Source organism: Heteronotia binoei, chromosome 1 (assembly GCF_032191835.1).
Source record: "Heteronotia binoei isolate CCM8104 ecotype False Entrance Well chromosome 1, APGP_CSIRO_Hbin_v1, whole genome shotgun sequence".
Lineage (NCBI taxonomy): Eukaryota > Metazoa > Chordata > Lepidosauria > Squamata > Gekkonidae > Heteronotia > Heteronotia binoei.
The window spans coordinates 152,387,553-152,409,229 of NC_083223.1; the positions used below are offsets into that span (position 1 = coordinate 152,387,553).

The window sequence follows — 21,677 nt, forward strand, 5'->3', positions numbered from 1 at the left end:
ACAAACTCCCCAAATCCTGTCCCAGAGGGTGTTGAGGTGGAATCAATTCCTCAACTCGTACACCTACACGCTGGTACACAGGGCGGGCAAGGCAATGGGTCACGCGGACGCTCTCAGCCGGTTGCCGCTCCCTGACACAGGCCCCGATCCAGCCCCAGCACACCAGGTCATGTCGATCGAGTCGCTTCCGGAGCAGCCCCTCCACGCGGCGGAGGTGGCTAGAGCCACCGGGAAAAACAAAACCCTAGCACGGGTGCTCGACTGGGTGGTGAGGGGGTGGCCAGAGGGGAACATGGGGGAAGAGTTCAAACCCTACAAAATGCGAAGGGAGGAACTCACAGCCCACAAAGGGTGCCTCCTATGGGGGAGCAGGGTAGTGGTCCCCCCCCCTCTACAGAAACGGGTCTTAGAATCACTCCACGAAACACACCCAGGCATAGTGAGAATGAAGGCCCTGGCCAGGAGCTACGTATGGTGGCCGGGGATGGACGGGGAGATAGAGAACTGGGTCCGGAGATGCAGCACATGCCAGGAGTCGCGGCCGGACCCACCCAGCGCCCCGGCTACACGGTGGGAGACCACAAGGAAACCGTGGTCCCGGCTCCACATTGATTTTGCCGGGCCGTTCCAGGGACAGATCTTCCTAATCATTGTGGATGCATACACAAAATGGTTAGAGGTCGTTCCCGTAGGGTCTACCTCGTCAGCAGCAGCCATTAGAGCATTACGCAGGGTCCTGTGCACCCACGGTATTCCGGACACCATAGTCTCGGACAACGGGGCAGCGTTCACCTCGGGGGACTTCCAGGCGTTCCTCCAGAGGTACCTCATTAGACACATCCGGTCAGCCCCCTTCCACCCGGCCACCAACGGCCAGGCCGAGCGGATGGTCCGAACAACAAAAGAGGCCCTGGGAAGCATAGTGCAAGGCGATTGGGACCACCGGCTAGCCGCGTTCCTCTTCGACAACCGGGTCGTCCCAAACCCAGTCACCGGGGTCAGCCCAGCCGAGCTCCTCATGGGGCGCAAGCTCACCACAAGGCTAGATCGGCTAAACCCCGACAGAGCCCCCGACATGCGAGGGTCACCGGAGGTCAGAGAAGCGGCTAGGGGGTTCTTCGCAGGGGACCCAGTGTACGCCCGCAACTACGCTTCAGGCCCCGAGTGGGTAGCCGGGCGGGTACTACGGGTCGTGGGTTCCCGCCACTATGAGGTATCCACCGAGGGGGGCCAGATCCTACACCGGCACATCGACCAGTTACGCCGCCGGACTCTCCCAGAGGTACCCACGGAAACGAGAGAGGGGACAGGGTCCGAGGGGCACCCAATGACACCTGCACCGACACCACGGCCACACACACCAGCAGAGGCGGACCAACCCTCGGACCCCGACCCACAACCCAACAACGCTCAACCCCCCGGGGAAACCCCAGAGGCGGAAGTAGCCCCGGCACCACAAGCCACTCCCAGGCGTTCAACACGGGAGCGCCGACCTCCCGCTTACCTCCAGGACTATGTCACTAACTAAGGGGGGAGGAGTGTAGTGTATGGCGTTCGCAGAACGCAACCAGTTCATAAGGGCCACAACAGCAGAATGACATCAGCCGCGGAGGCAACTGAGAAACATCCAGGTGCCTCCGCGCTGGGCGCAACGATCCGCCAATCACAGCTCGTGGCGGGAAATACGGCTGGCCGGCATTGGACCGGCCAGCAGGGAGAATAGTCCGGCAACTGTATATATGCGGGATCCGGCCCGCGTGCTCTCTCTCTCCATCTTGTATAGTACCATGGAATAAACTATGTTGCCCTACGCTCGTCTCCAAGTCTGGTACTTTACACTACCCATCCATAAGGAACATTTTAAACCAATCCAAGGCACATTCCTTAATCCCTCATTCTTCCTCTGAATATTTCAGCAAGATGGCATGGTCCATAGTATCAGAGGTTTCCAATAAATCCAATAGGAGCAAAAGAGAGGCACAGGCCTTGTCTACATTAAATTGGAGATCATAAACTAAGGCCACCAGCTCCAACTCTTGTTAGAGAATTCTGCTTGAAATTCTATTTCTTTATCTCAAACAGTGTGATGGATCACTGGATCAAATAATCATTGAGAGGCATTTAAAATGAAAAAGCAAAAACATATTTATTACTACAGGGAAAGGGTACTGGGAGATGAAAATAACAAACACTAAAGAACTACATCCTCACACTAGAAGACCACATGCTTAAAGGAAGACCACTTCCTCCTTCTTCTTGAACTCTCTGCCTGAACAAAGGAAGTCACCTGACTAACTGACCAAACAGACAAAACAGGTTTTCCCGCTTCTAGACCTTGATTGACAGCAGTCAGTATCTTCTTCCCAGGTCATGCAGACAATAGGGAATCAGGCACAGTGTTAACCCTATAATGACTGGAACTTTAGAGCATTGCAAAGGACATACAAAACAAATACATATTTCCAACACCCCTTCTCAATGCCTAATGTGCAAGTAATTATGTATTCAATAGTCATTACTCATTATTCACTGTAACATTCACATCAACTAGATTCATCATTTCACATAAATATTCAAATCTTGTGCATAGCCTTTGACTACTAGCCTTGCTTTGTACAAGTCTATAGTGACATCATCTTTGTACTTTATTTTGTAGACCCATTTGCATCCAACAGGCTTTCTTCCTGCAGGTAGCTTTGTAAGAGTCCATACATTTTTTTTCATAAATGGATAGTATCTCTTGTTCCATTGCTTGAATCCATTTTTCCTTTTCTTCATTAGGTAGATCACACACTTGTTTCCAGCTCTTGGGTTCCTCTTTAGGTTTTCTATAGATGTCACAGTATCCGTATTTCTGTGGTGGTTGCCCTTTTGTGCTCCTTTCTGATCGTCTTAAAATGCATCCAACTCTGAAAACATGCCCTTGTGTAGACAAATATGCATAGACAATCCACTATCAATCAAAAATCTTCCTCTTTCACCAATAAAATTCACATTATTAACACGCATGGTACTTTCTCTGTTCCTTTCTTTGTTTCTACCTGGGCCATGTGGCTTGGAAAATTTCAGATTTAAAAATTTCTGGCTGCTATTATTTCTATGGCCACAGGGTGGTGCCCGTGTTCCCTCATTTGAAACATGCTTTAAAATGGCTATTCCTTTGTTCAGCAGCAGCATCACAATTATTACAATATATTGCAATATGGCCTTTTTGTCCACATCTATGGCATATTATATCTCTTCTTGATTTATTCCTATACTGTGGTTTCAGGCTTAAAGGAGACATAGAATCAGACAGTTCAGTGTCCTTGTCCCCAGATCTGGAGGCTGCTTCCTCCTTGATAGCATTTAACAGGCCTTCCAGACTCAAATCCTTTTGCAGTTTCAAAATCATCTTAATTGGCTTGTAAATACTGGGTAGAGCTTTCAATATAGTTGAGATTAAGTCTCGTTCTGCAGTAGCCTCACCAAGCTCCTGTAGTCTGGATTGCATGCACATAAATTCTTTCAGACGTTTAGTCACATTCTCCCCTTCTTGCACTTGAAAACCAAATATTTTGCCCTTTAAATCATTAATAAATCCATGGGTAAATTAAAGTGCCAGTGCTAAAGTATTTCTCATGCAATCAGTTCTGGTTTTTCAAGACTATTTCTTTCATTTTCAGAGATACTGCATTAATTTTATTTTCAGAGATGCTGTATTGTTAATACAGCCATCGGCCATTAACGGCCATTGTTAATCTGCAGAATATTTTAGCTATTTGCTATGTATGAATGATTTAAATGATTTTGAAGCTTGTAGAAGCCTCATGTGAAATAGGGCAATATGTGCATCCCTGCTGCGGTCATGTTGCTGTTATTCTTTTCTATACTGGCTACTACTGAAAGAAGTTTTGGAGCGTTGGACTCTGTTTTCACGGCCTGCCTTACCACATCCCGGACCTACCACTTTAAAAAATAAGAACACTTGCTGTAAATGAAAGGACGTTGGATTCGGGTGTGATATATATTGCACTTTTGTATAAATTCTTTATGCTCAGCTGCGCTGGGCAGGGCATATTTCTAGGATGGAAAACCACCGCCTTCCCAAGATTGCCCTGTATGGCGAACTCTCCACCGGCCATCGAAATAGAGGGGCACCAAAGAAGAGGTACAAGGACTCCTTGAAGAAATCCCTTAGCACCTGTCACATCAACCATCACCAGTGGTCTGACCTAGCCTCAGATCGCAAAGCATGGAGGCACACCATCCACCAGGCTGTCTCTTCCTTTGAGAACACACGCATAGCTGGTCTTGAGGACAAAAGGAGATTGAGGAAGAATCGCACTGCTACAGGACCAACCCTAAATCAGACTTTTCCCTGCAGCCGCTGTGGCCGGACCTGCCTGTCCCACATTGGTCTTGTCAGCCACCAGCGAGCCTGCAGCAAACGTGGACTATTGCACCCTTCTTAAATCTTCGTTCGCGAAGCCAAGCCGAGAGAGAGATATTTATAAATCTACGAATTTTTCATATTTGAGGCTGATTGGCAACCCTACCCATATGTCACTGTGGCTTTCTTGTCTACTGTCTGAAAAAACAATGGATCAGGAAAAAATGTGCTTGGGGGAAGAAAGATCTAGTAGTATGAATCAGGTGTCACCATGTCTGTTTGGAGAAACTGGGGGGGGGGGGTGTACATTGATGCATGAGAAGTTTAAGATTATAGTATGAATCAAGCATTAAAAAATTGCAGTACATCACTGATGAACCCCTCAAGGCTGTTCAATAAGGGTTATGGTATTAATCCTTGCATGGTCAATTTTGCCCAAGGAGGAGAAAGGTGGTTACTTGATTCTTAACAATCATAACAGTGGGTAGGATGCATACAGAAGACATTGTACTGATAATAATAATAATAATAATAATAATAATAATAATAATAATAATAATAATAATAATAATAATAATAATAATAATAATAATAATAATAATAATAATAATAATATTTTATTTATATCCCGCCCTCGCCGCCTAAGCAGGCTCAGAGTGGCTAACAACATCCATAAAATTATACAATGCAGTAATTATACAAGCTTTAAAATCAACATTATCTAAAAACCATTCTAATGTACATTTAACATAACTTGACAGTAACAGTGGTGTTCCTGGCGCTATTCTGTCAGTTTACATGATAGCGAAGATCCCTGGGGCAAAATCATTTTGGCAGATCCATTTGTTCAGCGATCATTAATCAACAATCTGCAAAGGCCAACCTAAAAAGGATGGTTTTGCAGGCCCTGCGGAATTGGTCAAGACTCTGCAGGGCCCGCACCTCTTCCGGGAGCTGGTTCCACAGGCATGGAGCTGCGATGGAGAAGGCCTGTGCGCGGGTGTTCTGCAATTTGGCCTCCTTTGGCCCAGGGATAGTCAGCTTGTTCTTCCCTGCTGACCTCAGTGCTCTCTGGGGCTCGTATGGGGAAAGATGGTCCCTCAGGTAGGCAGGTCCTCAGCCATATAGTTGATGAGTTTCCTTTAGTCACATGTTGATTCTGTAGCTCCTCAGGCTCCATAGGTAATATTCTGGTACTTGCCTTATTTCTCCACAGACAATGAATTATGTCAGAACGTATTGTTATACTAGCATGGATTCAGCCTTCCTCCAAGGAATGGAGGAGGAAGAAGGAGGAGGAGGAGAAGGAGAAAGAGGAGGAGGAGATTGGATTTGTATCCCACCCTTCACTTTGAATCTCAGAGTCTTAGAGAGGCTCACAATCTCCTTTACCCTCTTCCCCCACAACAAACACCCTGTGAAGTAGGTGGGACTGAGAGAGCTCTCACAGATGCTGCTCTTTCAAGGACGACTCTGCAAGAGCTATGGCTGACCCAAGGCCATTCCAGCAGCTGCAAGTGGAGAAGTGGGCTTTCCATTGGAGGAAGAATCATTTAAGTTGGAGGAAAGTCTCCTAGGCTGGAGGAAAACTTCAAACCTTGTTCAGTGAGGTGATTAGGTCCACTTCACCATTTGTTTTATATATACACTACACTGTACAATTACATTTAATATATAATTACACTTATAATTATGTTATACATTATGGTATACTGTAGTAATTAATAATTTATTTCTGTTTTGCCCATGCCCAGTAATACTCCCTATTTTTACTATAATCTCCTTTCTCTTCTTCATACTGGGAATGACATAGAAGCAATATCTTCTAATTCTGTATGGCAAGAAAGATATAGTTCCAGTGAAACTTACACCAAGTTAATAAAGTTGTGTGTCTATCCAGGTATGGGTCCTTCAGACACAAATACATTACATGTCTGGCACAATGCTTTTTTTTTTTTTTTTGAAATTTTAAAGTTTTATTAAGAAGAAATAATACAGGTAAAAGAAAAGACAAAGAGATAAGATAAAAAAAAATGAACATAGAATACATAAACAACCATCTCTCGCAAACCACAAACAAAATAGATACAAACAATCAACTATAATCTAACATCTAACATCTAACCACTAACATCTACCCAACCATACACACTGGGAGATGGAGAGAGTTAAGCATCAAAAAAGACAAAAGGGGAAAAACCCCATGGTTACTCCGATCCGACACCTCTACTTTTAACCCATTTATAAATAGGGTCCCATTCCTCTTGACATTTTTGCACATTGCCGTTTCTTAATCTTGTGGACATTAGGTCGGATTCTGCGGCTACCAACAATTTATTAATAAATTCATCTCTATTGGGAGTTTTCCCATTTTTCCAGTATTTGGCATACAAAATTCTAGCTGTGGTAACTATATACAGTAACAGTTTCAATTTAGAAAGAGGCAAGCTTTGTCTACAGATATTTAACAAATACAATTCCGGCACATGGTTAATTTGCATTTTTAAAATTTTTTGGATCCAAATATTAACTTGTGACCAATATTTTTTAGCATGTTTACATTTCCACCATATATGAAACAGGGAGCCTTTAGCTTCTAGACATTTCCAACATTTGTTGGAGTATGTAGGATAGATTTTTGCCAACCTATCCGGCATAAGGTACCATCTATAAACCATTTTATATAAATTCTCTTTCAGTTCTGCTGGTTTCGTCAGTTTTATGTTACGCTTCCATAGTTTTTCCCATTCTTCCAAATCTATATTGTAACCAAAGTCCTTCAACCAACGTATCCATGCTTCTTTCACAACCTCGTCCTGCATCTTAATTTGAAGTAACCAGTCATATACTTTAGAAATTATCTTCTGTTTGGATTCTAGTATAAGATCTAGATCAATTGGTGTGTTCGTAAAACCCTTTTCTTTATCTTTACGAAATCTTGACTTAAGTTGGCACTGGAGGTGTCTGGCACAATGCTAAGTGCAACTGCCACAATTTTGGAGTAGACTATCTGCCTATCGCCCTGACCTGGATAGCTCAGACTAGCCCTATGTCATCAGATCTCGAAACAGGCTTGAAAATGTCTACAATTTGGTTAGAAATATCTACCATTTCCCATAGCAACTCCATTGACTAGCAGCAGTTCCTTGTGGTCCTAGTGTCACTGAGATGCCCCAGAACCATATGTATGTAAGATATGTATGTAAGATTCATTCCTGATGAATCCCATGCTTTACTCTTCTGCATTATCACCACAAGTCAGACCAGTCTTTCCTCCAATAAGCAGATCCTTCAAGATCTCAGCTGAGATCTGCAGCTGAGATCTGATCTTATATAGGATTCCAACTAAGCTCTTCTCCCCATTCCCATGTGCTCCCAAACCCTACTTCCATGTGCTCCCAACCCCATCCATTTTTTACCCTTGCACTTACAAAGTTCTGAAAGTGAAAGTGTTATGCCCACCTCATACAGGTAATGCTTTCCACTAGCACAGTGCGATGCTCCATCTGGGCAAGGTGTTTTAGCAGCAATCCTATAAATGCCATAAAATCCCATGCAATGGTGTTAAGAAAAAGGGAGTGTGTCATGTACAAAGCATTGGATCAGCATGGAGCTGCATTACTTTTTGAGAACAACATAATTGCATCTCAAATTATAGAACCTGTACTTTATTACCTGAAGTCTATTCTTGAGGGTGGGGAGAGAGAGAAAGTGACATTAAATAATATAAGATGGAATCCCAACCCATTTACTTTGAAATAATCCTGTTAAAATCAATGGGAATGCTTTGAAGCAAATGATTACAATTTTATTGTTCTATGGTGTTCTGTCCACTAAAAAATTTCATAACTCTGTATTAACTCTTACACAGGACAAGACCACTAACATGTTGTGTAGAATTTAACCAAGCTGGGAGCCAATTTTAATTGATTATTCTTATTTTAGAGTCCAAAAGAGGATTTTTACTTTAAAGCAAGAATGTAGCTTTCCAACCTTTTGGGGTCTGGTTTTGTATTTTTTTTTCCTAATTCAAAGTCTTTGTAACTTTACCTAAGGGCCAATTAGTCAAATGATTTTAAACAAGACCAGGGCATTTTTTGTTCACCTGAGACATTTTTACTCCCTTGAAGTATAGTGGATTTTAAACAGAAATTCTCTCCTGCTGTGCATTGATCAGCTATTGATTGGTGAGAGCGTGAACTAAATTATCCCTGCCAAATAAAAGGCCTTAAGGATGAAGGAACTGAGCTGTGCACAGGACTATATATATTTTTTTTAAGTAAGCCACTCTTTTGTGGTGGGTTCGAAAGGCCGTGGTCACTCTTGAGGAGAAAAAAATGTTAATTGAAAAATTCCTTAAATAGGTAGCAGCTCTGGAAGTCTGCTTTACATAAAAGGTATGAAATCACAATCAGGCAATGGGGGAGAAAAGGATCCTGCAGTTCAAGTGGGAGTTTTCTTCCTAATGGTGCTGATTAATTTCTCATTCATGGATGACATGGAGTGATGGAAATGAGTCCTTTCAGAAGAGAAGAGTAATGACAACTGGACCTGTGGGTGCTTAGGGCTGGGGGCGGTGAGGAGTTTGAATTAATTGGCTCATTGGTACAGAACATTAAAACAAAAGAGTTCCCTATGGGGTAGTAAGATTTATTCCATATCAAGCAGCAGAACAATAGGTAGGCTTGATCAGACTTCACACCTGGACATTTCTTTGCTAGACTCTTAAATCATCATTCCAAAACTTAAAAAAAATGCAAATAGAGATGAAATATGTTCATCACCTTATCTAAAGCTATAAAAGATTTCTAAACAACTCAGCCTTTTATTCAACCTCACCATTTTATTATTTTTGTGTTCTGGGCCACTAATTGTAAGATTAGCTGGATTCAGATTTAGAAATTTAAATTGATCTCCAAAATGCTCAGCTTACATTTCAGATCCAGTGCTGTACTCTCTCTGAAAAGCATCTCAGAACTTAAGTGCTTAGCTTAAAATTTGAAGATTTAAACTGCCTGGAATCAGAGTTCCATGAGCATTCTGATATGTAGAAATAAATGTATATCTGTGATTCTGCCCTATTGCTTCCAATAAATAAAGAGGCATTTGAAAGTGGGGTGATGGGCTCTTGTACATGTGCTTCAGATTTCTTATGGTCCTAATAATCTGCTGGATTCAGGAGTTCAGCTATTTAGGTTTGCCAGCCAACCAGAACAAGACAGTCTGGCCAGGTTTTTGTTTTTTGCAGTTGGAATAGTTGCCAAGGGGCAAGGCTGGATTTTCCTATTAGCTATGTATTTAGGCACCTTGGATGTACAGAGTGGTTTTGCACTGGGCTCAATCCCAAGATCTTCCAAAGCCATCAGAGCACTGTCTCAAATCCACAAAATCCTTTTGCTATCTTTTGCTTTGTTCCACGATTCTGGGATCTGTCCTGTAAGGCAGAGATTTCAACCCATGTACCAGATTTTTCTTCAGAAGTTGGCATCTAATACATAGAGAAATATTTTAAAACCCCAAAGAAATAACTAAACTGAACTTTTTACAAGAATGGAACTTATCTCTCAAATACAGCATAACTAAGCCACCCTGAGCCTGCTTCGGCAGGGAGGGTGGGATATAAATAAAATAAAATTTAAAATAAAATAAAATAATAAACTACTGATTAAACTGAATATGATAGATGACAAACTATACATTCCTTTTTAATAATTTCCAATGGATCCATGTCTTGGGCTATGCCCACAGTGAAGGCTACTCTAGTGAAATCTCCCACTGTCTGTTGTACATTTCCTTATGGTCTATTCCTTCCAATCCTCTTGTAATATAAATGCATTCTACTTCTGCGTGATTTGGCCCAGGCTCGTGTTACAGCATGTCTTTAGGCATGGATTAGTGTCTGTTATTCTCCAAAGCCATTCACTGTTCCCGAACTTCAATGGAACAAACTTGAACAACATATAACTACTTTCAAAAGAGAAACCCTGAAAGGAAGGTTATTCAATAAACATATGGATTTTACCAATAACAACTCCCATTTCCTGATAAGTATAAGTAGCATCACTTATACATGATAATATATGTATATCATTTATTCACAGTTTAAACATAAAAGTACCTAACATTATTCATAGCATTCTTCTTCATTAATAGTCCTGAAAACACAAGTCAGTATTATTATTTCCATTGGAATCAATGGGAATGACTGCTTGGAGGTGATGGCTTGCCCAAGGCTACACAGCATGGTGATAGAGACTAAAACAGCACTTTTTCAATGCAAAAAAAAAAAATTCTGTATGTCAGATGAGTGGTTGGTGACAGACCCCTAACTGTTCATACAGTACACTTGCCAAAAAAACTGATTGTGGCTCTCCTCTCAAAATGCATGCACTAATTTCTTCCTTCCTCATGCAAATTACCATGACCTAAATTCAAAAGCTACATACACTGATGTTATCTACAGAAGAACAAAATAATTGAAATAAATATTCCAAAGAGAGGAAACTAGTAAGTGACACAATGTGCACTAGATAATGTGATTGTATGAGGATGAAGCTATTCAAATTCCCTATTTAGAATAGGCTGGATTAAATAAACACAAATTGAATTAACCAAAACATTCAACATATGTTTTGTTAAACTCTCTTGAATATTACTGAACCTCACACAGAAGAGATACATGATCAAATGAAAAGACAAAAAAAGGAACGGGAGATGGCAATGGGACTAAGTAAAATATAACACGAAGGTGGTCAATTTAATGCTGTATTAGTGGCCTGAACTTTCAATTCCCAGAGGAAAAGAATGATTAATGCCACTACCACATGTATACCCATATCTGACCCTGATCTCATCAAATCCCCCTGCCACCATCTGCTGGTTTTAATTCCTCTGCAATATTTGTATTTGCTACCTCCCTTGTACAAAGAAGAGGGGGGTGGAATGCTTCCCTGCTTATGAATAGTGTGATCTGGTTGTAGTAGCTGAACACTGGCCAGGAGGCATCTGTTGCTTATAGTCCTGACAGCATCTGCTACTATTTCTGACTTTTCCCAGCCCACCGTGAGATATGGTTTCTCCCAAAGGTGGCCTTTGTGTGCACCATTGTCAATTCCATCATTGTCTGCCACAGCTTGTTCCCACGATGCAGCAGTCATTATTTGCCACACTGCAAAATCTTTCTAGCTGGCATTCAATAATCTGAAATAGTGTGAGATGGTAGTTATGTGGTTAGTCCTTTTCCTGTTTGTCAAGGCACTGACTTTTTAAAGTGTATTTGCTGGACCATTTTGCAAGGGAGATCTGTTCAGCTTTCAAATGAAAAATGTAAATAGACCACTAACAGTTTTATTTTAAACACAGTACAGGTTGGCATTGGCAAAACACACCTTTTTTTCTTTGCACAAGAAAAAGCAGTTGTAAAAACAGACTCTTTTAATTCCTTAAACTAAAACAACCATAAAGGAAACATTGTTTGGGGGGGGGGGGTGTTGCCCATTTCCTTCCACGGCTATTAAGCATTGTAACCAAATGTGTGTGAATGCTATTATTTATGTGTCTGATCTTTAAATACCCTTGGCTAGTGGGATACAGACTGAAGTTTCTGATGGACACAGGCATCCCGGGCTGTCATCTGGCCTTGTCCTTCTGTCAAAGGGAGAGTGTGTCAGGCTCTTTTCCTGGGAACTTTTAGAGTAAGACACCGTAAGTGCCAAAAGGCCCCTTCTCCAGAGAGCTACTTTTAACTCCTGACAATATCCTTGGTGTCAGCTCAGAATAGCCCACTATGGGGCAAGGGAGAGAGAAAGCACAACAGATGTTACTAGTAAAACTGAGTTTTACAATTCTGCAGAGTTACCACTCTTACACACCTACAGCTGAAATTTACTTACAAGATGTCTAGGTCATTTTCTTGAAGTACAACTTGTCCCAGTCTATTTTGTACGCATGAATTTTGTTAGATGAAATTTATACAATTAAAATAGAGATTAGTCAATTTCTTTAACATATTTGTTAAAAGGCTTTCCATAAAATGCTCAAAAACAACACAACACAAAAGCACCTAATAAAATACATATGAACCCCACTTTCAAAATCATACAAAAACAAAGACACATGGAAAAGTAGCAGTACTTTTAAATCTCATAATCGCCAACCCCAATTTCATACTCTGTTCTTTCTCCCCAAGACAAGACACTTGTTTTAGAAAGTAACTGCAGCAAGATAATGCTTGTTAACTTTATTGGAAACTGGTAATTATTTCAGACCCAAGGAAAATTTCCACATCCAACCTCTTGCTGTATGTAATAGGGTATGCAGAAAGCCTACTTGGTAGTTTCTTAATGTGTGAAAACATAGCAAGAATAAAAGAAAATCTTCTTAGAGTTTCCATGAAGTTCATATCAACATGCTGTTTAGGACAAGGAAAGCATTACTAGTCTTATCCATAACAAAGTACAAGTTTTCACTATAATTCAAAGCAGCAACTCTAAAATGTTGTTCAAGCATGAAAGTTTCTGAGTAATGCAGAACTGTTCATCAAGCTTAATAACAACATAACATTTTCTCATTGAGTTCTGGGTAAACCATGGGAATCAGTTGTTCAGACACAACTAAGAATCATCTAACTTTTCTGTTTGCATGAGACCAGGTGCTATTTATTTGGATTATTAGCTGCCTTTTCAATAGAAAATTACTCTACTTACCATCCCAGCAAGTCCTTCATTAATTGAAGATATCAAAGCCAATATGAGCATCCAATTTAATAAACACAAGCTACCAGTCATTGTAACAGAGTAAGAAATGACATACCAAAACATATGTTCTCATAGAAATAATTTAGTTCTGTATTGACAGCCCCCACTGATTAAAATTGGATCCTAATTATTAATGAACTAAAGCTTTAGCTGACTGATCTATTAATTAAACAAATTAAAGGTTTCAGATCTATAAAATTGTAGGGTTATACAATCAGGGGTGGGTATTAGTTTTTCAGTTTTAGTGCCTGAAAATCCTGTCCCTCATAAAATCAAAACAATTTGTCCTATCCTTTATTTTTGTTTATTTATATCTCCAGAGAACCTGTTCAAGGTGGCTTACATAGTAAAATATGATTAAAAAAATATAACACAGCATAAATCATTAAAAATTAATGAACTGTTAAAAACCCGGCCAGAAAATAAAATAACACAAAACATTAAGTTGCTTAATAGGAGTGTCATAAAATGGTTATTAAGTTAGAAAAAAGCTGTAAAAGCAATTTTAAAAGCTTGTCTGGGGCAAAATAACTGGCCTGGAGCATAAAAGAAATTTGGGTAGCCAGCAGGCAAACCTCAAGAGGAAGGGAATCCTGCAGTTGAGGTGTCACCACTGAAAAAGCCCAGTCTCTGCTTACCAGTGCCACCTGACTCATCACAGGCTTCAGAAAGCAGGCCTTATGATGATACAGTACAGTACAACTGAGCAGTACAGAAGGAGACAAGGTTTGCCAACCCCCAGGTGTAGCCTGGAAATATCCCAGGATTACAATGATCTCCAGACTACAGACATCAGTTGCCCTGGAGAAAATGGGTGCTTTGAAAGATGGACTCAATGGCATTGTACTCTACTGAACACCCCCCCAAAAAACCCTATCATCCCCAAATCTCCAAAACCCTACCATCCCCAGTCTCGACCCCCAAATCTCCAGGAAATTTCCAACCCAGAGTTGGCAATCTTAGAAGAGGCAGTTCTTCAATATTCCAACCCCAAGTCATGTCAGGTCTTCAAGGTAAGAAACACTTGGGATTTCGGACCAGGGCGGTCTGAAATCTGCTGTAAGATAATGTGATCTGGCTAGGATTGCCAAGTCCCCCTTGACTGCGGTGGGGATGGAAGAGGTTGGGTTTCCAGATCCAGTTTGGGAAGCTCCTGGAAATTTGCTGATGGAGCCAGGGAGGACAGCAACTTCAGTGGGGTCTGGAGCTTTTTTTTCTGAGGCAAAGCACTGGAACAGAGTTCTAGAACCTTTTTGTGGAAACAAAATTCTCAAAAAAATTCAAAATTAAATTTTGTCATGGGTACTATAGGACATGACAGTCTTTGATCCAACAAAGTATGTTAAAACACATTTACTTCAAGGTCATCATTCAGTGTTAGGCACCAAAAGCAAGACTCAAAAAGGAACTGAGGAAGTTAGTGATATAACCTTTGGACACTGCTTTAAAGTAGAGGTAAGTCTGTAATGCATTAAAATAATATTGTTTTAAAGAAACCCATGTGTTTCTGCTCATTTCCCTCTTGAGAGTTCCAGCACTTCTTTTTCTGGGGGGGGGGGCCTGGGGGGGTTCATTCCATAGAGTCTACCCTCCAAAGCATCCGTTTTCTCTGTAATCTGATAGCAGAACTGACCTCTGTAGTCTGGAGATCAGCTGTAATTCCGGCAACATATAGGTTGGCATCCCTAGATCTCACCTTATTTTAAGAAAAAAACAAGATGTAAAATGGTTGGGTTACATAAGTTTAAAAATGGTCAGTGTGTCATCTAAAGGACAAAAGAACAATTTCATCACAAAGATTGTGTGTCCTATATAGGGATGGGCACAAAGTGCATTTTTTGAGGTTTGGTTTATGGTTTATGGCTGAACCACAAACTGGACCACGAACCAATACAAACTAGGAGGTTGGTTCGCAAACCAGACCAGTTCGTATTGGTTCATGACCCATGCTTTTTGCTTTTTGTGAAAAACAGCTCACGGGCATGGAATGGCTCTGAGCCATTTAACCCCCTTCTTTCTGTTCCCTGCTGCTCAACAGTTTTTCATCAAGAGCAGAAAGCTCAGAGTCATTTAAACTCCTGCTTTCCACTCTTCATGAACTACCACAAACTGCCTTAAATTCATGGAAGTTCATGGCAGCTCTTCAGTTTGTGAACATCGCTTCACAAAACATGAGCCAAAATTTGTCATTTGTGAGCCTGTTTGTGCTTGTCCCTAGTCCTATATAAGTAGGCTAATTTTTTTACTAAAAGCTAAAACAAAAACAAACCTTTGATCCTATGATACAAATAACTGAGAATCAGAATAGATTATGCAAATAGAGTGCACATTTTATTTCTATTTTTCTAATAAATACAAATTACAAAATCTCACTTTTGGCAAAATTAATAGTGTTTACATGTGTCACAAATATTACTTTGATGCAACTGCTCCATTGACTCTGTATAGTAGATTAGCACTACTTACCCCATTTATGTATTTAAAAAAATTGTATGCTGCCTCATTAGGCCTCATCTAGGTGGCTCACAACAATAAAACAGAAACAAACAATAAAAATACATCATACCAATAAAAACAAATATGTATTTGGAAAGATAAAAACAAGTGAGTCACCTGAAACCACCTAGCCAATCTGAGAAAGATGAGATCTGAAACAAGTATGTCCTAATTCATAGCTCAGTCCTTCAAAGCCAATAAAGAAGGGCATAAATGTTTAAGATTGCATTGCTAGCCACCCACCCACCTCATATGCTACCACATCAGTATAGGGTAGGAGAAAATAGAGAAGGCCATAACAAGGAATAATGATAAATGTTTTTTTGGCTAGCCTAGCTCCCTTACTATTGAAAAACCCATGTCAACCCCTAACACAGAAACTTTAAAGTGCTCATGCATTATCTTTTCCACATTGATGAGGACCACATGCTTTTTTTAAAAAGAAAAAGAAAACGAAAGTAGAGAATTTCAGGATTGTATATATGCCATCATTTTGTTGTTGTTGTTGTTGTTGCTTGGATTTATTAATTGTCCTAGCCTGGCTCATGCTGGGTCCTGGGCAATGTACAACATATATCATAAAAGCATATACAAGTTAAAACCAACACAATAAATTAGATTTAATTTTTTTCCCAAAAATCCCAGATGGTGCTCTATGAGTTTTACATTCTGGACTACCAGAGCATCATATGGGGGCGGGGGGGGCTTACAAAGCATCTGGGGGGAGTGGGAAAGAGGAGGTGCTTATAACAGGTTAGATTTTGCATCCCAGACATGTCAGTGCTCTATATAGCCTATAGATGTATGGATGCATCTGGTGTTCTTGCATCAGCAGCGTAGTCAACATTTTCCATCTCTTCCTCATGTTGTTGAGGGCCTGTCTCCACAACGCATCCCATTGTCAGGAGGACATTCTTGCAGAAGCAGGATGATGATCAACATTTAGGATATAATGAAGACTATTTTGCATCTGTCATTAAAAAATATAGAAAGCCAATGTTTTGCTAGTGTAACACATGTTAAGCCTTTGTTTCAAATCCAACTTAGACTATGAGCTGCTGTTTCCTTTTCTGAATAGCACTGCTTTGAGCAGTTCCAGGCCCCAGACAAATAAAAAAAACACCCTCTCTTAAAGCATACAACTAGTGTTGGGTTACAAGCGTGACTGGAAAACTGCTTTGGATCAAACACTGCAGTAAAAAGAAAAAGATGCACAAAGCCCATTTAGCAATACTGTCAAGGCGCCAAAGTTACAAAAGTGAAAATTAACATAAAACTAAGCTGAGGCATGAATGGCATTTATTTACCTCAGAGAGTCAGTTGTGCTCTTACACAGGCAAAAGAGAAAGTTGGTCATTTGTGGTGGCTGAAGGGAAAGCATTACGTCTTTATCCTGAGTGAGGCGGCAGGGAAGAAAATTTGCATCAAGGACAATGCACCACCAAACAACATATGTATCGTTATTTTGGTTTCTGTTGAAGCGTCTTGTTTCTAAAGCAAAAGGCCGCAAAGTGGCGGGGAATTTTTAATAATGTCATGTGTTGTTATTTACTGCTCTTCTCAACAACAACAGCAGCAGCAGAGGGGTCAAGCATCATCATTAGCAAGTCAGACTTAATGCTTTTTGTGAAAGAAAAAGTCAGGCTCTTCATTTTGGGAAGGAGGTTTGGGGAAAAAGTTTGACTTTTGACAACATTTAAAAATAGTCCCCTCATCTCCAGCTTCCTCTGAAGTATGTTCCATACTGTCCTCATTAGACCTGGCCTGAGCTTTTGCCAAATGAACAACCTCCTCTTTGTCATTCTTTTGCATTTTTAATGCAGCTGATTTTCTCTTCCTTTCCTCACACACATACACATGACTTTTTTCACGAGGAGGAGGAAGGAGTTCTCTCTTTCGCTTTGGCTGTTGTTTTTCTTAGACCTTCCCCAGCAACAACTCAAACATGATCTTAGCCAATCAGAAAGGTTTCCAAAGGTCAGATTGAATCAGGGAAGGAGGGAGAGGGGCTCATGCATTGTGCTCTCTGGCAGGTGACCACTATGTGAGAACAAAGAGTGGGTCAGGGCTGGAGCCAGATCTTCTTTCTCAAGCCCATGTTCTCCTCTCCTCACAATCTGTCTAAATTTAACTTGCCATTGAGGGCCTTAGCTGTAGAAAACAGCTTTATGCCGACTAATCCAGGCAGAAGTAAGGGTAGACACAGAGGCAGGTTGAAGAAGATGTGGCTATTCTGATTCTTATCCTCCCCTCTCTGTTTCCTCCATCCCCCCCCCCTGCCTCTCCCAATGAAAAGTTTTCTGAACAAAAAAATTGGTGACAAGATTAATCAACCTGTGGAGCTGAAACACATGCTCGACTTAAACAACCTCTTTGCTGTTATTAACAATTGCTCTGGCATGTCTCTTGTTATGCTAACGGAACAGATTAGAGGGAAAACTATCCCTTCTTTTCTGAACAGGCCAAAGGACTGTGCCTGATGCGGGGGGGGAAGGGGGGCTTCTTTTAACTTTCCCCTTCCAGACACAAGTTATTTCAAAGTAAGAACACAAATCAGAAAGGAGGGGGGTATAGTTTTGTTCTCACATGCCTAAAACCATGTAGCCTAATCATAAATGTGTTTTGGAAGAAACTCCACTGAATTCATGGGCTCTTCTTTGTTAATTTGCAGCCATTGTCTCAATTTATAACATTTGATAAGACTATTTAAAAGAAAAGCTGATATCTCTGGTCAAAGCATACTTACTTCCTACAGTGACTCACTTTCATCATTCACACACACACACACTTTGTCTAGGGTTGCCAGGTTCCATTTTCTCCCCAGCAGGGAGATTTGGGGGCATTCCAGGAAGGGAAGGGGATGTCCCCGATGTGATGACATCACACAGAGTGATGTTGAGGATGTAGTGCCATGCATGCTCCCACTTTTGGGGGGGAAGTGGGTGCCACATGCCTGCCCTGCAAGCTGTGGATTCACCGCTTGCTGAGCAGGTGCACATGGCTTCTGCTTGAAAAGAGCAAGTGTCCCCCGTGTCTACCCTGCAAGCTGCAAATCTGTCACTTGCAGGGCAGAAGTGGGTGGCCCCCATTTAAAAAGGGTGGGTGCTGTGCACACCTGCCATGCAAGCTGAGAACTTGCCGCTTGCAGGGCAGGCAGGCATGCCCCCCACTTGGCTTGTGGGGCAGGTGCACACAGTTTTCAAGCAAGGCCATGGATGACTTTTGGGGTGGGGCTTCCCCACCTGCCAGCTTGTGGGGGGAGCCTGAAAAATTGGGGGATCCCCACCCTCAAATGGGGACTAGCATCCCTATCTTTGACAGAATTCCAATGGTGGCCATAGTACTGAAAGGTTGGAGTCCACTGGTCTATAGAATATCAGCAGCGCTGTTTGTCGACATAACAACAACAACAACAACAACAAATTTTATTTGTATCCCGCCCTCCCCGCCGGAGCAGGCTCAGGGCGGCTAACAACATGGTTCAGAGTTAAATTATACAAGTAAATAAAACTACATTAAACATTATCAGCATTTAGTTAAAATCTGGTTAAGCTTTAAAATTAAATTAGTTAATTTTTAAAAGTGCTAGTGCTATGTTTACTTTTTCTGATGGCGGTTTCCTTCGCAATTTCCATTTTCATTAGGGAAGGCCAGTCTGAAGAGGAAGGTCTTGCAGGCCCTGCGGAACTGTTCTAGGTCCCGCAGGGCCCGCATTTCCTCTGGAAGTTGGTTCCATAGGCTCGGGGCTATAGAGGAGAAGGCCCGGTTACGGGTGCTTTGCAGCTTCACCTCTCTCGGTCCGGGGATAGTCAGCAGGTTTTTCCCGGCTGACCTCAGTGCTCTCTGGGGTTCATATGAGGAGAGACGGTCCCTAAGGTAGACAGGTCCTCGACCATATAGGGCTTTAAAGGTAATGACCAGCACTTTGTAACGAACCCGGTATGTAACTGGCAGCCAGTGCAGTTCGCGCAGCCCAGGCTGTATGTGCTCCCATTTAGGGAGTCCCAGCAACAGTCTAGCCGCTGCGTTCTGCACCAGCTGCAGCTTCCGGGTTCGGCACAGAGGCAGCCCCATGTAGAGGGCATTACAGTAATCCAGTCTCGAGGTGACCGTTGCATGAAGCACCATTGCCAGATCTTGGCGCTCTAGGAAGGGAGCCAACTGCTTTGCCCGCCTTAGATGGAAAAAGGCTGACTTGGCAGTGGCTGCAATCTGGGCCTCCATTGATAATGCAGGCTCCAGTAAAACTCCCAGGCTCTTAACTCGGTGCGCCGCTTTCAATGGTGCCCCGTCGAAGACCGGGAGAGGTATTTCCCCTCCCCGAGCGCCCCGACCCAGACAAAGGACTTCTGTCTTCGCTGGATTCAGTTTCAGCCCGCTCTTCCTCAACCAGGTTGCCAAATCCTGCAGGGCCCGGTCTAAATTCTCTGGGACGCAGTCAGGCCGGCCGTCCATTAGCAGATAGAGTTGGGTGTCATCTGCATATTGATGGCACCCAAGTCCATGTCTCCTGGCAACCTGGGCAAGGGGGCGCATGTAGATATTAAATAGCATTGGTGAGAGAACTGCCCCCTGAGGCACTCCACAATCCAGTGTGCGCCTCTGGGACAGCTCGCCCCCAATTGCCACCCTTTGTCCCCGATCCTCGAGGAAGGAGGCAAGCCATTGTAAGGCAGACCCCCTCACCCCTACATCGGCGAGGCGGCGGGTCAGTAGCCGATGGTCGACCGTGTCGAACGCAGCCGACAGGTCCAACAACATCAGCACCGCCACACCGCCCCGATCCAGGTGCCGTTGGAGATCATCTACCAGGGCGACCAGTACTGTCTCCGTCCCGTAACCCGGGCAAAAGCCGGACTGGCAAGGGTCTAGGATGGAAGCGTCATCCAGAAAGCTCTGCAACTGTGACGCCACTGCCCTCTCTATAATTTTACCTAAAAATGGTAAATTAGAGACCAGTCGGTAGTTTGCCAATTCGGCCGAATCCGCTGTACTTTTTTTCAAGAGGGGACGGACCAAAGCCTCTTTTAGAGATGATGGAAAGTGCCCCTCCGAGAGGGATCTATTTATGATGTCCCGTAAAGGACATTCAAGCTCCCTCAGGCAGGATTTAATTAGCCAGGAGGGGCATGGGTCCAAATCGCAAGTTGTAGGGCGTGCAGAGGAGAGAATTCTGTCAACTTCCTCCAGGCTGAGCGGGCTGAAGTGATCCAGGATTAAATCCGAAGACAGGCACGGGGCCTCGGGCTCACATACTGTATCCAAGGTGATGGGCAGGTCCTGGCGGAGCGACGTGATTTTGTCTGCAAAAAATTTCGCAAAAGCCTCACAGCCTATTTCCAATTCTCTAACGTTTGGTCTGCCTTGGGGCAGTGTGGTTAGCTGTCCAATTATTTTAAACAATTGTGCTGGGCGCGAATTTGCAGACGCAATCTTGGCCGCGAAGTACTTCTTCTTCGCGGCCTTGACTGCCACCTCATAAGACCTCATAAACGTTCTATAGGATGTTCTCGCCGCTTCGTCATGAGTGCGCCGCCACTGCCTCTCTAGTCGTCGGAGTCCTTGTTTCAACCGGCGTAGCTCCAAGGTATACCAAGGAGCCAGCCTTGAACGAGGGCGCAGAGGACGTCGAGGTGCGATCTCGTTGATTGCCCCGGATAGCCGATCTTGCCAGGCATCAACCAGGGCATCAAGGGAATCGCCAGGGGGCCAAGGATCCCGAAGAGCCATTTGGAACCGTTCCGGGTCCATCAGGCTCCGCGGGCGAGCCAAAATAGGCTCTCCGCCCTTACAGGGTTGTGGTAGCGTCTCCATACGAGCCTTGAGGGCTAAGTGATCCGACCATGGTATCGTCTCCGTTGCGATTTCGTTCACTTGAATCCCGGTCGCAAAGATCAGATCTAATGTGTGCCCAGCCTGATGCGTGGGAGTCGTAACAAATTGGGAGAGTCCCAGTGTCGCCATGGAAGACACTAGGTCCATCGCCTGAGTAGAGGCCGCGCCATCGGCATGGACATTGAAGTCGCCCAGGACCAGAAGCCCTGGGTACTCCA

The 21,677-nt window shown here is 42.9% G+C and overlaps 1 protein-coding gene across 1 annotated transcript in view; it reads left to right on the forward strand.

Annotated features, from left to right (window-relative positions):
• Window positions 1-421: 421 nt before the first annotated feature.
• Window positions 422-21,677, forward strand: part of LOC132573790 (uncharacterized protein K02A2.6-like) — a gene marked incomplete at its 5' end in the record, with an annotated part of 73,871 nt that continues 52,615 nt past the window's right edge. Inside the window, one exon of the mRNA XM_060241604.1 lies at window positions 422-1,093. Coding sequence (XP_060097587.1) covers window positions 422-1,093 — 672 coding nt within the window. The remainder of the gene's footprint in view (window positions 1,094-21,677) is intronic.